Source organism: Ranitomeya imitator, chromosome 6 (genome assembly GCF_032444005.1).
Source record: "Ranitomeya imitator isolate aRanImi1 chromosome 6, aRanImi1.pri, whole genome shotgun sequence".
Classification (NCBI taxonomy): domain Eukaryota; kingdom Metazoa; phylum Chordata; class Amphibia; order Anura; family Dendrobatidae; genus Ranitomeya; species Ranitomeya imitator.
Genome location: NC_091287.1, coordinates 320,538,222 through 320,555,957, shown reverse-complemented (window position 1 = coordinate 320,555,957; position 17,736 = coordinate 320,538,222). Strand labels below are relative to the sequence as shown.

Here is a 17,736-nt window from a genome sequence, read left to right as displayed (position 1 = left end):
CAAACCACATATCCAAGCCCTTTCCACTTCCTGCCGACTTCAACTCAAAAATATTTCACGAATCCGTTCATTCCTCAACCATGAATCTGCAAAAACCCTAGTCCATGCCCTCATCATCTCTCGCCTTGACTACTGCAACCTCCTGCTCTGTGGCCTCCCCTCTAACACTCTCGCACCCCTCCAATCTATTCTAAACTCTGCTGCCCGACTAATCCACCTGTCCCCCCGCTATTCCCCGGCCTCTCCCCTCTGTCAATCCCTTCACTGGCTCCCCATTGCCCAGAGACTCCACTACAAAACCCTAACCATGACGTACAAAGCCATCCACAACCTGTCTCCTCCATACATCTGTGACCTCGTCTCCCGGTACTTACCTACCCGCAACCTCCGATCCTCACAAGATCTCCTACTCTACTCCCCTCTTATCTCCTCTTCCCACAATCGTATACAAGATTTCTCTCGCGTATCACCCCTACTCTGGAACCCTCTACCACAACACATCAGACTCTCGCCTACCATCGAAACCTTCAAAAAGAACCTGAAGACCCACCTCTTCAGACAAGCCTACAACCTGCAGTTACCACCGATCGACCAAACCGCTGCATGACCATCTCTACCCTCACCTACTGTATTCTCACCCATCCCTTGTAGATTGTGAGCCTTCGCGGGCAGGGTCCTCATTCCTCCTGTACCAGTTATGACTTGTATTGTTTAAGATTATTGTACTTGTTTTCATTATGTATACCCCTCCTCACATGTAAAGCGCCATGGAACAAATGGCGCTATAACAATAAATAATAATAATAATAATCTTTCGTCCCGCTATCATTTTTAGCTTTCAACTCCAACTTGTACAACGTGGTCTTGCAGTCGGTTGTGCAGACATTTACTGAAGTCATGCAGATTTTTCCTGACTCAAAGTCTGGAAGTACAACTTTTAATGGTGCCCACAGACAAATGTCTTATTTGAAAACTATATTTCTGTATTAATATGATATGAAGATCTAAGCTACAGACTTAATATTCTAGTCATAGCAATAATTTTTAATCACAATATATTACTTACGGCAGTAAGGGATTGATACCATGGTCAGAATCTAGTGCTTCCACGACTTGGGTAGACTGGCTTTCTTAAGGAAAGCCTGCCTGCTTTTAAAGAGTTGCCTTACAGTAATACTTTTTCCTATTTTTATATTGCCAGTACATTTTCTAAAGATTTTTATCCATATAATTTAACATGGTTTAATTTCAGCATTCCCAGCAAGATAGAGCGCTGACTCAAACCAAAAGGAAGATTGACACAGAATTAGCAGGACTAAAGACAATGTTAGAATCCAATAAACTTGATACCATCAAATACCTTGCAGGTAAGCTGGCTTTATTCCATTTATTAATTTATATTTGCTTTCCTTCTCAATGATAAAGAAATTTATATGAGCACTTACCGTATATACTCGAGTATAAGCCGACCCGAGTATAATCCGACCCCCCTAATTTTGCCACAAAAAACTGGGAAAAGTTTAATGACTCGAGTATAAGCCTAGGGTGGGAAATGCAGCAGCTACTGATAAGATGCTCCATATACAAATATGCCCCACATAATGCTCTATGCAGTTCATTATGGCCCCATAAGATGCTCCATATACAAATATGCCCCATATAATGCTCCATGCAGTTCATTATGGCCCCATAAGATGCTCCATATATCAATGTGCCACATATAATGCTCCATGCAGTTCATTATCGCCCCATAAGATGCTCCATATAAAAATATGCCCCATATAATGCTCCATGCAGTTCATTATGGCGCCATAAGATGCTCCATATACAAATGTGCCAAATATAATGCTATATGCAGTTCATTATGGCCCCATAAGATGCTCCATATACAAATATGCTCCATATAATGCTCCATGCAGTTCATTATGGCCCCATAAGATGCTCCATATAAAAATATGCCCCATATAATGCTCCATGCAGTTCATTATGGCCCCATAAGATGTTCCATATAGCAATGTGCCACATGTAATGCTGCTGCAATAAAAAAAAATGACATACCTCTCGTCGCTGCCCGCTGCTCCTCACCGCACTAATACGTCATCGCGCCATCTGACCTGAACCGTTACTGCAGAGGATGTGGATGGGGCGGCGGTGGAACGAGGAAAGGTGAATATGAAATACTCACCTGCTCCCGGCGCGGTCCCTGGCAGCTTCTCCCGGACAGATGGTCACCGGCGCCCACAGCTGCTTCTTCTGTTCAGCGGTCCCTTGGTACCGCTCATTACAGTAATGAATATGCGGCTCCACCCCTATGGGAGTGGAGTCCATATTCATTACTTTAATGAGCGGTACCACGTGACCACTGAACAGAGGAAGAAGGTGCTGGCGCCGGAGACCATGGACATGCAGGGACCGCGCCAGGAGCAGGTGAGTATTTGACAGTCGTCGCTCCCCCTCACCCGCCGACCATGACTCGAGTATAAGCCGAGAGGGGCACTTTCAGCCCCCAAAATAGACTTAAAATCTCGGCTTATACTCGAGTAAATACGGTATATGTTAAGTTCACGTAAAATACACAATATAGTGTAGTTTTGCTGTCAAAGGGAATCTGTCAGACTCAAGCCTCCTGAGCCATCTACATGGCATACAGATCAAATAAAGTTTAATAAAATGATACCTTGATGGCAGAGATCCAATGTCTAATTCCAGAAAAGTTTCCAAATTTTCTTAATATGTAAATGAGCAGTCAAGATGTATGGGCCGGACACTGATCTCCCTGAGAATTTGCTTTCAGACCTTATTTTAAATGAAATAGCTTGTTACCGAGACCTTTAATGACTGATATTTTGCTCTCATAATCACTCACAGTTCTTCAATGAGCTCAGAACTAACACAGTACAGCAGAACTGAAGTTTGTCTCATTACATTTGTGATGACACAGCATTTAATCTTAATTATCCAGATGTCTATTTTCACTAGGCCAGGAGAAATAGGCTATTGTTTGAATGTTGACTCTAGAATTGATGTGTTTCTTTTTCGGTAGGTCAAGAATCATACTAGTGTTTGAATGTTTGACTATTGATTGTTGTTTTTGAATTGATGAATGGCTGCTGTTTGTGTCTCATATCAGCTCCTACAAGTTATTGTCTGCTATCTTTGCAACACAGGGACGTACATGGGGTAATTGAACAATAGATGTTTGCTAATATGTTGATTACACAGCCCTGGCTGGAAGAATACAGATCTACTCCAGTGACCAACACTGAACACATGGAGATGTTCCGAGAAGCCAGGTTGGGACCATCCGGTCATCTGGCCACATGACTCAATGGACTGTCAGCTTCCTAAGCTTGTCTTTACCTCTTCTCTGTGGGTGCACTCCAAAAGCGGGGTGCCACTGGTTGGGGTAGTCTGCCCTGGAAGCTCAGAAGTGGCAGCTGCTTTAATTCCGGCGAGCCAGTGGGAGGATGAAACTGTGATTTGCACCATCTTGGGTATTTTTCTAGGACTGTTATATATGTTATTGAGCACCCACTGACCTCCGTGTCTCCACGCAGCTGCAATTGTCTTCTCTCTTGCTTTCAGCTCTGCTGTACTGCCCTTTCTTCCACACTAGCTCCATGGGAGATTTAAGCTGAGGCACTGCAAGAAGACCACTTCAGCTCCATATGTGTTTGTAATGAGACAAAGCTCAGTTCTGCTGTACTGTTAGATCGAATTGGTGAGCTGTGTGACTATGAAAGCAGACTGTCAGTCATTACATGCACATAAAAAGAAAAGCGTCCGCACACCTTTTTAGTATGAAATTAATGCATAGGAGCACAAAAGCACTGTGTGGGCCTGCTAAACATAAAACAATTAAAATAAAAAATACATATACTTGGTATTGCTGTGATCTATCAAAATATAAAATAAATTAGGCCATGTTCACACCATCCTTTTTTTCATGTGGAATCGCCGCGATTTTCCCGCTGCGGGTCCGCAGCTGTTTTCCATGCAGGGTACATTACAATGTACCCTATGGAAAACAGGAACTGCTGTGCCCACATTGCGGAAAATCGCGAAAAAAGCCGCACTGAATAGCCGCGGTAAAAAAGAAGTACCATGTCACTTCTTTTTGCGGAACTGCAGCGGTTCTGCACCCATAGACCTCCATTGTGAGGTCAAACCCGCAGTAAAACCCGCAGATGAAAAAAATATCTGCGGGTTTTCTGCGGTTTGTGGTGCAGAACCGCTGCAGTGTGGTTGCCCCCCTGTGCCCCAATCCCACCCCCCCGTGCTCCGATGCCACCCCCCCGTGCTCCGACGCCCCCCCCCCCGTGCTCCGACGCCCCCCCCCCCGTGCCCTCATCTCCCCCCCTTATACTTACCCGGCCTCCCGGTGTCCGTCCGGCCGTCTTCTCCCTGGGCGCCGCCATCTTGCAAAATGGCGGGCGCATGCGCAGTGCGCCCGCCGAATCGGCCGGCAGATTCGTTACAAAGTGCATTTTGATCACTGAGATAGGTTATATCTCAGTGATCAAAATAAAAAAAATAGTAAATGACCCCCCCTCCCCCTTTGTCACCCCCATAGGTAGGGACAATAAAAAAATTAAGAATTTTTTTTTTTTCCCACTAAGGTTAGAATAGGGTTAGGGGTAGGGTTAGGGTATTTTCAGCCATTTTAACCCTAAAAAACTTCCTAGAAAACACACAGACTCTGCATAGAAAACTGCATTAAAAAACGCATCAAAAAACGCATAAAAAAAACACACCAAAAAAGCACCAAAAAAAGGACCTGCGTTTTCTGCCAAGAGCTGCGGTTTTTAGTCCTGAAAAAAAAGGAGGGAAATCAGGAACGTGTGAACATAGCCATAACTGATCGGTAAACGGTGTAACGAGGAAAAAAAAAAAACTCCAGAATTAAGGGGTTTTTTTGGCCGCCGCAACATTGCACTAAAACGCAATAAGAAATTATCAAAACATCATATGTAACCCAAATTGGTATCAGTAAAAACGTCCGCTAAGGGTGCAAAAATAAGCCCCTTATCCTGAAAATGTAAAAATTCTACGGGTCTCAGAAGACTGCGACACAAGCAAAAACTTATTTTTTTTTTCTCCACCATTTAAATTTAAAAAAAAAAAAAAACTACACCAGCATAATAGTGGACTGTGACTTTTATGTATGTCATTGTAAATTCTTGATGTCATATAACTTTTTTTTTCTTTTTATTACAGGGTCCGTGTTTACATGCCTAACTATAGTTCTGGGCTTTTATCGCTTGTGGATGTGACATTATTTCCCGGCACAGATCAGAATATAGGACAGCCTTTTTCAGTGATGTGATGAGAATCATACTTTATGCTGTATATGACGATTTGATGGCATTCATTCGTATATTTAATTTGACAATGGTGACTGGGAACTTGCATGAACCATACAACATGGAGTGAATGTTAATGTTCCGTCCACTCAATAAAGAGGTGCTATGTATTCTTCTCATTTTGCTGCGGAATAACGTAAAGTTATGTATACTCGCATGAGACTCTTTCTTCTGTGGCCACAATATATCTATCCTTATTTTTTTCTGTTGGTTTGGCTAGCTTTTTCTTTCTGACATGGTATAATTAACAAAACTAAAATGAGTGGCTCAGCCATATACAATATATCAGTGGATGGTCCAGTTAACTGATACTAACCATGGTCTCTGTTCCACCAATTCAAAAAGAAGCAAAAAAAATATTCTCATCATGTTCTGTGAAATGGTGAAAACGCTGGTGGAACCACTAGCAGAAGTGGCATTTTTTATGGTGTATGTCACGTACCCACTTCTCAGCACATGACGTGGAGGCAACTGCAATCTATTTTTTTTTCTCAATTAACCCCTTTACTACCTTGTTTTTTTTTTGTTTTTTTGCTGCCTTTCTTCCCAGAGCCATACCTTTTTTATTTATAAAATGGCCATGTAAGGGCTTATTTTTGCGGGACGATATGTAGTTTTGAACGACACCATTAATTTTACCATGTAATGTGCTGGAAAATAGGAAACAAAATTCCAAGTGCTGTGAAATTGCAAAAAAAAGTGCAATTCCACAAATGTTTTTTGGTGTTTTTTTTTTAACTATGTTCACCAAATGCTAACACTGACCTGCCATTATGATTTTCCAGCAGATACCAAACATGTATAGGTTATTTTTTATTTAAATGGTGACAAAAAAATTCCAAGAGCCATAGTGTTTACATTTTTCATGATCTTGGGCTGGGTGAGGGCTTATTTTGTGCGCGCCGAGCTGACGGTTTTATTGATACCATTTTGAGATAGATAAGGGGTTTTGATTGCCTGCTATTGCACTTTATTTCAATGTTGCGGTAACCAAAAAAAGTAATTATTGCATTTTTTTTTTCGCGTTACTTATTGGATTAATTCTTTTTAGATTTTGATAGATCAGGCGTTTCTGAACTCTGCAATACCAAATGTGTGTATTTTTATTTTATTTTTTTTTGTTTGTTTTCTTTTGAATGGGGCAAAAGGGTAATTTTAACATTTTATATTTTTAATTTTTTTAAAATATTTTTAAAAACTTTGTTTTATATACTTTAATAGTTTCCTTAGGAAACTTGAAGCTGCAATTAGCTGATTGCTTGTGCTACATAAACTATGAGTGCTGGCCATGGGCGGTGCTCATGGCAGTTCGGCAATGACAACCACAGAGGTCTCCTGCAGACCCCGAGTTGTCATGCCAACCCATCAGCGCCCTGCGGTCATTTGACAGGGCCACCGATGGTTGGAACTAATGACGTGCATCTGGTTTGCACGGGTTAAAAGCCACTGTCGGAGATTGACAGTGGCATTTAATGTGTTAACAGTCGTGGTTGGATTGCGATTCCACCCGCTGCTGTTAACCCCTTTCCGACAATGGGCATAATAGTACGCCAGTGTCGAACTCCCTCCCTTTGAAGTGGGCTCCGGCGGTGAGCCCACATCTTTCCCGGCACATATCAGCTGTTTTGAACAGCTGACATGTGCCCGCAATAGCCACGGGCGCAACTGCGATCAACCCGCGGCTATTAACCCGTTTAATGCCACTGTCAAGCGCTGACAGCGTCATTTGACATGCACTTCTGGCAATCGAGCTGGAAATCCGCCCACCGGTGACCCCTGTCACGTGATCGCAGGTAACCGGTGGGTTGGCATGACAACTACAGGTCTCCTGGAGACCTCTATGGTTGTCACTGCTGGCTTGCTGTGAGCGCCACCCAGTGGTCGGCGCTCATAGCAAGTGAGTAATTCAGCTACATATAGGCAAACTGATCATCGCCTGTATGTAGCAGAACCGATCAGGTTATGGCAGCTTCTAGTCTCCCATAGAGACTATTGAAGCATGCCAAAAGTAAAAAAAAAAAAAAAATATAACAGTTCAAATCACCTCCCTTTCGCCTCATTCAACTGAAAATACCTCCGATCATGAAAGGGTTAAAGGGACTCTGTCACCTGAATTTGGAGGGAACAATTTTCAGCCATAGAGGCGGGGTTTTCAGGTGTTTGATTCACCCTTTCCTTACCCGCTGGCTGCAATATTGGATTGAAGTTCATTCTCTGTCCTCCATAGTACACGCCTGCGCAAGGCAAGATTGCGCAAGTACACGTGCGAGGTGGCTGCACGTGTACTTCTCGCTCTATTCACATTTATATATGTGATAAGTCATAAGAGTTCAAGATATCCATTCTTTGGACATGACTTTTGAAAGGAACGGTTAAATATTTTTTTTTTTACTTGAATGTATTTTGGGCCAAAATGTAATCTTTCAATAGAGTTTCAATTAATATTTTCGACTGTTTGGGTTTTACTTCTGTGCATCACGTATGTAGCTGGCTGAAGAATGAGTTAGCAGTGAAATCAGTCAGTCAGAACAGGATCCCTGTCCGATAGACTGCTGTTCAACATAGAAAATGTAAATGCTAAAATGAGTGTAAGCCTTTCTTGAGTTGAATCCAAGTTTTTATACATATTGTAATATAGCTCAGCTTTGCCATTGATAAAGTGGGTTACATTAGCCATATCATACACGTCATCCAAGTGACCAGATAGGTTATGGTCAGTGGCGTAACTTGAAACTCATGGGCCCCGATGCGAAAGCTCCAATGGGGCCCCCAAATGTTTTAAAGGGAGGGTGCCATGATTTTAGTTTTTGTATTAATAATTATTGATTATATAATAAATTATTTTTAATACAAAAGTAAATGTACTACTTTCATACTTTTTTATTTATTCATTTTTACTTTTACCACTGGAGGCCGCCATTTTCATTAGTGTGGGTGTAAGTGTCTGGGCACGACACTTGCACACCTCACTTACAGCAGCCATGGACATAGGAGCCAACGGTCGGACCCGACCGCATCTCTTTCATTGAGGCTGCTCCTCCTGCCTCTCAGCTGTGACTTGGGCACGCCCACTGAGCTGCTACATCACAGCTGTGAGAGGAGATCACGGCCATTTTGTTTTTTATTTTCCTCTGTCATTGCACACACAGCTCAGTGTGTGCGATCATAGCAGGAGCTGCCAGGGAGAAGCTGCTGCTGGGAAGCGAGGGTCCAGGGTAAGTATCTGCAGCCAGGAGCTGTGATTGCAGCCTGTACTTAGTATTACAGCACAGGCTGCAATCACTGCTCACTGCCGACCTGTTCTGAGCAGGGAGATCGTCACACTGCTCTGCCCTGAACATGAGTCAGCACTTCCTGGGAGAGGACTGAAGGTAAGTACAGAGTTTTTATTTTCTTAAGCATCTACCACTGCTACCTGTCCCTATATACCACTGCTACCAGCCCCTATATACCACTGCTACCGGCCCTATATGCCACTGCTACCTGCTCCTATATACCACTGCTACCTGCCCCTATATACCACTGCTACCTGCCCCTATATACCACTGCTACCAGCCCCTATATACCACTGCTACCTGCCCCTATATACCACTGCTACCTGCCCCTATATACCACTGCTACCTGCCCCTATATACCACTGCTACCTGCCTCTATATACTACCTACCACTGCTACCAGCCCCTATATACCACCTACCACTGCTACCAGCCCCTATATACCACTGCTACCTGCCCCTATATACCACTGCTACCTGTCCCTATATACCACTGCTACCTGCCTCTATATACTACCTACCACTGCTACCAGCCCCTATATACCACTGCTACCTGCCCCTATATACCACTGCTACCTGTCCCTATATACCACTGCTACCTGCCTCTATATACTACCTACCACTGCTACCAGCCCCTATATACCACCTACCACTGCTACCAGCCCCTATATACCACTGCTACCTGCCCCTATATACCACTGTTACCTGCCTCTATATACCATCTACCACTGCTGCCTGCCTCTATATACCATCTACCACTGCTGCCTGCCTCTATATACCATCTACCACTGCTGCCTGCCTCTATATACCATCTACCACTGCTGCCTGCCTCTATATACCATCTACCACTGCTGCCTGCCTCTATATACCATCTACCACTGCTGCCTGCCTCTATATACCATCTACCACTGCTACCTCTGTCCTGTGTAACTAATCTAGTCCTGTGCAGCTAATCCTGTCCTGTGTACAGTATCACACAAGATAGGATTAGATACACGGTGCAGCACAGTATCACACAGGACAGGATTAGATACACGGCTCAGCAGTCAGTATCTAATCCTCTCCTATGCACTCCTCTCCCCTTGCGTGTCTTTCCCCATTGTGGTTTATTATTTTTGTTGTGGGAGATGAGGGAGTCGAGGATTATGCGTTCGGTATGGTTTAAAAAAGATTAATAAAGGACTTTATTCTGGCCGAGTATTTACAATACATGTGAGATCTATGTGGCGGCATTATGGGTGATCTATATGGCGGTATTATGTGAGAAGCATATGGTGGTATGTGAGAACACTGGCGGTATCATGTATGATCTATATGGTGGTATTATGTGAGAACTGTATGACAGTATTGTGTGATCTATTTGATAGTATTGTGTGTGATCTATATGGCGGTATTATGTGAGAACATTATGGCAGTATTATCTTCAGAAAGCGGACCCATTCTATGGTGGTTCTGGCTGAGCACCTGCACGCGGGTCTGGGGTAATAGAGGGGACAGCATGACCTCCAGTTAGGTGCAGTCAGGGCTGGTGAGGTAGCTGAAGAGAGGGGTCTCATTTTTATCGTTACTATATGGCTACATTTCCTTCCCAGCGTCACCCCAGACTGCGCCTGTCGCCTCGCTTTCACACATTGCCAGGACAGGATGGGGAAGACAGGATCTGAGGAGGGGATTGGGGTCTGTATGCAAAGTCTGGATCAGAACAGGCCATCAATCCGCAGAAATGTTTCCTGGATTTCTGTGGAGCAGACAAGCAGATGGTCCATCCATGTGTATAAAAGACAGCGCTCTATGTACAATCCCTGGCTGCTCCGCGCACCGAACAGGGGGCCCCCATAGACCAGCACACTGCTCTCCTGAAATACTCTGTGCTGCTGTCACCCTGCTCCCTCCACCACATATCTCCCAGAATCCTTGCTGCCTGCCATCCTCGGTGACTGTCTACTTGTCAGTATAAGGCTGCCTTCACACTATCAGTATTTGGTCAGTATTTTACCTCAGTATTTGTAAGCCAAAACCAGGAGTGGGTGATAAATACAGAAGTGGTGCATATGTTTCTATTATACTTTTACTCTCATTGTTCCACTCCTGGTTTTGGCTTACAAATACTGATGTAAAATACTGACCATACTCTGCAGTCACCAACAAAATGGCTGCTCACTGGTTCCTGAATATCATCCTCTCTAATCCCTTAGCAAACACCCAGAAGGGGAGGAGAGGAGACATCACACACATCAGCAGACTCCGCCCATAATTACTGCAGTGCTGTAATGTGAGCTATTTGTACACTAGGTTTTTCTGAAATTTCAGCAGCTGCTCCCCCTAGTGTTTAAAAGTGGAAATTCCAAAACTTTTCAAATTATTTTTCATATTTTACTAAATTATAAACAAATGATAATATTTTTAAGAAAATGTAATCATTAATTCTTTACATTTTTACAACTTCTGAAAAAATTTTTTTTTTGATGGCACCTTCACTTTAAATCTTTAATAGCAATAGTCTTTTTTTCTATAGGCCAAAGGGACATTTAGGGCCCCTAGGCTCCAGGGCCCTGGTACGATTGCAACCCCTGCACCTGTTGTAGTTACACCCCTGGTTATGGTAATCACTATGTTTCATATGATCTGTTCCAAATACATTTCCATGAGTCAATAGGATATAACTTGTTTTATTCCTTTCTCCGAAGCATTGTCAGCTATTAGAGAAGAAAAGAATTCATGAACTCTATTTGCTACATTGTTACAAATATTATTCCATATACAGTATGTCCTGGTAACAACCAGTGTCCCAAAGTAAAACAACATGTTAGAACATTAAAGGGAACCTGTCACCCCGTTTTTTCAGATTGAGATATAAATACTGTTAAATAGGGCCTGCGCTGTGCGTTACTATAGTGTATGTAGTGTACCCTGATTCCCCATGTATGCTGAGAAATACATTACCAAAGTCGCCGTTTTCGCCTGTCAATCAGGCTGGTCAGGTCAGGTGGGCGTGGTGACATCGCTCTTTTCTTCCCCAGCTTTCCGTTGGTGGCGTAGTGGTGTGCGCATGTCGCAGTGACGAATCCACTGCGCGCACGTGAAGAAGCAGCGCGCGATCTGCGCTATTACCCCCTGTCATCGGTGGGGGCGGCCATCTTCCTGGGGCTGCGCGTGCGCAGATGGAGTGCTCTGCTGCACGGGGCTTCAGGAAAATGGCCGCGGGATACCGCGCGTACGCAGAAGAGATCGCGGCGGCCATTTTCCCAAAGCCGAGTTTGCATCTGGCGGGAGAGCCAGCGACCAAATAAAGTTCTGGCCCTCTAGCTCCGACCAACGACATCACAGCAGGATCCTGATCGCTGCTGCCTGTCACACTGAATGATATCGCTAGCCAGGACGCTGCAACGTCACGGATCGCTAGCGATCTCGTTTAGTGTGAAGGTACCTTAAGTCTGGCGTGTATTGAAACTGGAAATGCAATTCTTTTGGTTTTGAGATTGACATTTTTTGTAACTAATTTTTTTTTTTGTCCTAAAAATAGAGAACAATTCATGATGATCTGTTAACTCCTCCCAACATGGTCCATTTCTATTTTTGCTTTTTAGTTTTTTATATCAATACGGAACCTTATATATTACAGATTTTTAAAGAGATAAACCATAACTTTTATTCTATCTAAAAGTATACACAATCAATTAACTGTGCTGGCTTCCAACACCCTAATATTTGTCACCTAATAGACAAAAACCTACCTAACAGCGGAGGTTGGCACCCTAAACACAAATTGCGAGATTGGTGCCCCCGCTCCTCGATGGCTATCCCTCAGTCTCCTAGATATCCCTGTATTAGTGGGTCATGCAGACACCCATTTATGCAAACAAGGAAAAGGAGTGTATAGGGATTGCCATTTAGAGGACTGATAATGAGGTAGGCAAAATAATAGAAAAATGTGCAAAGACAGTGAAGACTACTACATAAACAAAGTGACAAGTGCAAACATTTGATCCCTTGCTGTCCTGTTCCCTGTAACTGTATGACCTACCTAAAGCAGAGGTTGGCTCCCTACTGGTCAGCGGATAGGCGCCCCCCGCTCTCATTGGCTGTCCCTTGAAATCCCTGATATCACTAGGTTGATAATACAAGGGCAGCCATTAACAAAGTGTGAGGTAAGTATACATACAGAACAATGCCATAAGCCGATGCCCTAATTAGCATTTAAAGCACAGGATAAGGGTACCGTCACACATTGGCATTTTGATCGCTACGACGGCACGATTTGTGACGTTCTAGCGATATATCCGTGACGTTCCAGCGATCTCGCTGTGTCTGACACGCTCCTGCGATCAGGGACGCTGAGAATCGTACGTCGTAGCAGATCGTTTGAAACTTTCTTTCGTCTAGTGTCCCGCTGTGGCGGCTGTTGTGAGTTCTGTTTTTGGGCTCCCTCTGGTGGTTACTGATGGTACTGGGTGACTTGTGTTCTCTGCGGTCTCTGGTGTCCACCTGTTCCATCAGGTTATGGGAGTTTCCTATTTAACCTGGCTTTTTTGTCATTTCCTCGCCGGCTATCAATGTAATCAGCGTGTCTTTTTACCTCTGCTCCCTGCGTCTGTTATCTTCAGGACAAGCTAAGTTTTTGATTTTCCTGTTCCACGTTTTGCTTAATTTTTGTCTTAGTCCAGCTTGCAGATATGTGATACCTTGCTGCTGGTTGCTCTAGTGGGCTGAAATTACTCCTCATGTTCCATGAGTTGGCACATGAGTTCAAGTAATTTCAGGATGGTTTTTTGAAGGGTTTTTCGCTGACCGCGCAGTTCACTTTTGTATCCTCTGCTATCTAGCTTTAGCGGGCCTCATTTTTGCTGATTCTATTTTCATAACTACGTATGTGCTTTCCTCTCATTTCACCGTTATTACATGTGGGGGGCTGCTATTTCTGTGGGGTGTTTCTCTGGAGGCAAGTGAGGTCTGTGTTTCTTCTGATAGGGGAAGTTAATACTTCGGCTGGCGCGAGATGTCTAGGAATCATCGTAGGCACGTTCCCCGGCTACTGCTAGTTGTGTGTTTAGGTTCAGGATCGCGGTCAGCTCAGGTTCCATCACCCTAGAGCTTGTTTTGTTTTTGTGCTTGTCCTTTTGTGATCCCCTGCCATTGGGATCATGACAGTATAGCCGGCCCTAAAAAAAAAAATTGCTCATCGTTTTGGCTGAAGTAGGAGGAAAAGTAGTCTGAGGAAGTTTTTTTTTTTTTTTTTTTCCCTTCCTCAGTGTTTGCTGCCTAGCCTTAATTGCAGCTTGGCTGCTTTTTTCCTCCTCTTAATCCTTGAATGGCTCTGACCTCAGCTGTTTATCATGGACGTCCAGAGTTTGGCTTCCAGCCTGAACAATCTTGCTGCTAAGGTTCAAAATATACAAGATTTTGTTGTACATACGCCTATGTCTGAACCTAGAATTCCTATCCCAGAGTTTTTTTCTGGAGATAGATCTAGTTTTCTGAATTTTAGGAACAATTGCAAGTTGTTTCTTTCCTTGAAATCTCGCTCCTCTGGAGACCCTGCTCAGCAGGTCAAGATTGTTATATCTTTCCTGCGGGGTGACCCTCAGAATTGGGCATTTGCATTGGCACCAGGGGATCCTGCGTTGCTCAATGTGGATGCGTTTTTTCTGGCATTGGGTTTGCTCTATGATGAACCTAACCTAGAGATTCAGGCTGAAAAAGCTTTATTGGCTCTCTCTCAGGGGCAAGATGAAGCAGAAATATATTGTCAGAAATTTCGGAAATGGTCGGTGCTTACTCAGTGGAATGAGTGCGCTCTGGCTGCAAAATTCAGAGATGGCCTTTCTGAGGCCATTAAAGATGTTATGGTGGGGTTCCCGGCGCCTACAGGTCTGAATGAGTCCATGACTATGGCTATTCAGATTGATCGGCGTTTACGGGAGCGCAAACCTGTGCACCATTTGGCGGTGTCTTCGGAACAGGCACCTGAGATAATGCAATGTGATAGAATTCAGTCCAGAAGTGAACGGCAAAATTATAGGCGGAAAAATGGATTGTGTTTTTATTGTGGTGATTCAGCTCATGTTATATCAGCATGCTCTAAACACACAAAAAAGGTTGATAAGTCTGTTGCCATTGGTACTTTACAGTCTAAGTTCATTCTGTCTGTGACGCTGATTTGTTCATTATCATCCATTTCCGTCGATGCCTATGTGGATTCAGGCGCTGCCCTGAGTCTTATGGATTGGTCATTTGCCAATCGCTGTGGGTTTAGTCTGGAACCTCTGGAAGTTCCTATTCCTTTGAAAGGAATTGACTCTACACCTTTGGCTATGAATAAACCTCAGTACTGGACACAAGTGACCATGCGTATGACTCCCGTTCATCAGGAGGTGATTCGCTTCCTGGTACTGTATAATTTACATGATGTCTTAGTGCTTGGTCTGCCATGGTTACAAACTCATAACCCAGTCCTGGACTGGAAAACAATGTCTGTGTTAAGCTGGGGATGTCAGGGGGTTCATGATGATGCATCTCCGATTTCTATCGCTTCATCTACTCCTTCTGAGGTTCCGGTATTTCTGTCTGATTATCGGGAGGTTTTTGAGGAGCCTAAGCTCAGTTCGCTTCCTCCTCACAGGGATTGCGATTGTGCTATAGATTTGATTCCTGGCAGTAAATTCCCTAAAGGTCGTTTGTTCAATCTGTCAGTGCCAGAGCATACTGCTATGCGGAATTATGTTAAGGAGTCCTTGGAAAAGGGACATATCCGTCCATCTTTGTCCCCTTTGGGAGCAGGTTTTTTCTTTGTGGCCAAAAAAGATGGTTCCTTGAGACCTTGCATAGATTATAGTCTTTTGAATAAGATTACAGTCAAATATCAGTATCCTTTGCCATTGTTGACTGATTTGTTCGCTCGCATTAAGGGGGCTAAATGGTTCACTAAGATTGATCTTCGGGGTGCGTATAATCTTGTGCGGATGAGGCAGGGTGATGAGTGGAAAACCGCATTTAATACGCCTGAGGGCCATTTCGAGTATTTAGTGATGCCTTTTGGACTTTCTAATGCTCCTTCTGTCTTCCAGTCTTTTATGCACGATATTTTCCGTGAATATCTGGATAAATTTATTATCGTGTATTTGGATGATGTTTTGGTTTTTTCTGATGACTGGGAGTCTCATGTTCAGCAGGTCAGGAAGGTGTTTCAGGTCCTGCGGGCCAATTCTTTGTTTGTAAAGGGTTCTAAATGTCTCTTTGGAGTCCAGAAGATTTCTTTTTTGGGGTATATTTTTTCCCCTTCTACTATTGAGATGGATCCCGTCAAGGTTCAGGCTATTTGTGACTGGACGCAGCCTACATCTCTTAAGAGTCTACAGAAGTTCTTAGGCTTTGCTAATTTTTATCGTCGCTTCATAACTAATTTTTCTAGTGTTGTTAAGCCTTTGACGGATTTGACTAAAAAGGGTGCTGATGTTACTGATTGGTCTCCTGCGGCTGTGGAGGCCTTTCAGGAACTTAAGCGCCGGTTTTCTTCGGCTCCTGTGTTGCGTCAGCCAGATACGTCGCTTCCTTTTCAGGTTGAGGTTGATGCTTCCGAGATCGGAGCGGGGGCGGTTTTGTCACAGAGAAGCTCCGATGGCTCAGTGATGAAGCCATGTGCGTTCTTTTCTAGAAAATTTTCGCCCGCTGAACGGAATTATGATGTTGGTAATCGGGAGCTTTTGGCCATGAAGTGGGCATTTGAGGAGTGGCGTCATTGGCTTGAGGGTGCTAGACATCGTGTGGTGGTCTTGACTGATCACAAAAATCTGATGTACCTTGAGTCTGCCAAGCGTCTGAATCCTAGACAGGCTCGTTGGTCACTGTTTTTCTCCCGTTTCAATTTTGTGGTTTCGTACCTGCCAGGTTCAAAGAATGTGAAGGCGGATGCTCTTTCTAGGAGTTTTGTGCCTGACTCCCCTGGAAATTCGGAGCCCACTGGTATCCTTAGGGATGGGGTGATTTTGTCGGCTGTCTCCCCAGACTTGCGACGTGCTTTGCAGGAGTTTCAGGTGGATAAACCTGATCGTTGTCCGCCGGAAAGACTGTTTGTTCCGGATAATTGGACCAGTAGAGTCATCTCCGAGGTCCATTCTTCTGTGTTGGCAGGTCATCCTGGAATATTTGGTACTAGAGACTTGGTGGCCAGGTCTTTTTGGTGGAATTCCTTGTCAAGGGATGTGCGTTCTTTCGTGCAGTCTTGTGGAGTTTGCGCTCGGGCTAAGCCTTGCTGTTCTCGGGCCAGTGGATTGTTGTCACCTTTGCCTATCCCGAAGAGGCCTTGGACGCACATTTCCATGGACTTTATTTCGGATCTCCCTGTCTCTCAAAAAATGTCCGTCATATGGGTTGTGTGTGACCGCTTTTCTAAGATGGTTCATCTGGTACCCTTGCCTAAGTTACCTTCCTCCTCTGAGTTGGTCCCTCTGTTTTTTCAAAACGTCCGTTTGCATGGCATTCCGGAGAACATTGTTTCTGACAGGGGATCCCAGTTTGTGTCTAGATTTTGGCGGACGTTCTGTGCTAAGATGGGCATTGATTTGTCCTTTTTGTCTGCATTCCATCCCCAGACGAATGGCCAGACGGAACGAACTAATCAGACTTTAGAAACTTATTTAAGGTGTTTTGTTTCTGCTGATCAAGATGACTGGGTTTCCTTTTTGCCGCTTGCCGAGTTTGCCCTTAATAATCGGGCTAGTTCTGCTACCTTGGTTTCTCCTTTCTTTTGTAATTCGGGGTTTCATCCTCGTTTTTCCTCTGGTCAGGTGGAGCCTTCTGATTGTCCTGGAGTGGACATGGTGGTGGATAGGTTGCATCGGATTTGGAGTCATGTGGTGGACAATTTGAAGTTGTCCCAGGAGAGGGCTCAGCAGTTTGCTAATCGCCGTCGCCGCGTGGGTCCTCGACTTCTTGTTGGGGACTTGGTGTGGTTGTCTTCTCGTTTTGTTCCTATGAAGGTCTCTTCTCCTAAGTTCAAGCCTCGGTTCATCGGTCCCTATAGGATCTTGGAAATTCTTAACCCTGTGTCGTTTCGTTTGGATCTCCCGGCATCGTTTGCTATTCATAATGTGTTCCATCGGTC

The 17,736-nt window shown here is 44.1% G+C and overlaps 1 protein-coding gene across 1 annotated transcript in view; it reads left to right on the top strand.

The window, feature by feature from the left end:
• The window catches only part of MCUR1 (mitochondrial calcium uniporter regulator 1), a 46,163-nt gene extending 40,681 nt beyond the window's left edge, over window positions 1-5,482 (top strand). Inside the window, exons 8-9 of the mRNA XM_069730818.1 lie at window positions 1,253-1,367; window positions 5,218-5,482. Coding sequence (XP_069586919.1) covers window positions 1,253-1,367; window positions 5,218-5,273 — 171 coding nt within the window. The 3' untranslated portion in view covers window positions 5,274-5,482. The remainder of the gene's footprint in view (window positions 1-1,252; window positions 1,368-5,217) is intronic.
• The last annotated feature ends 12,254 nt before the right edge of the window (window positions 5,483-17,736 follow it).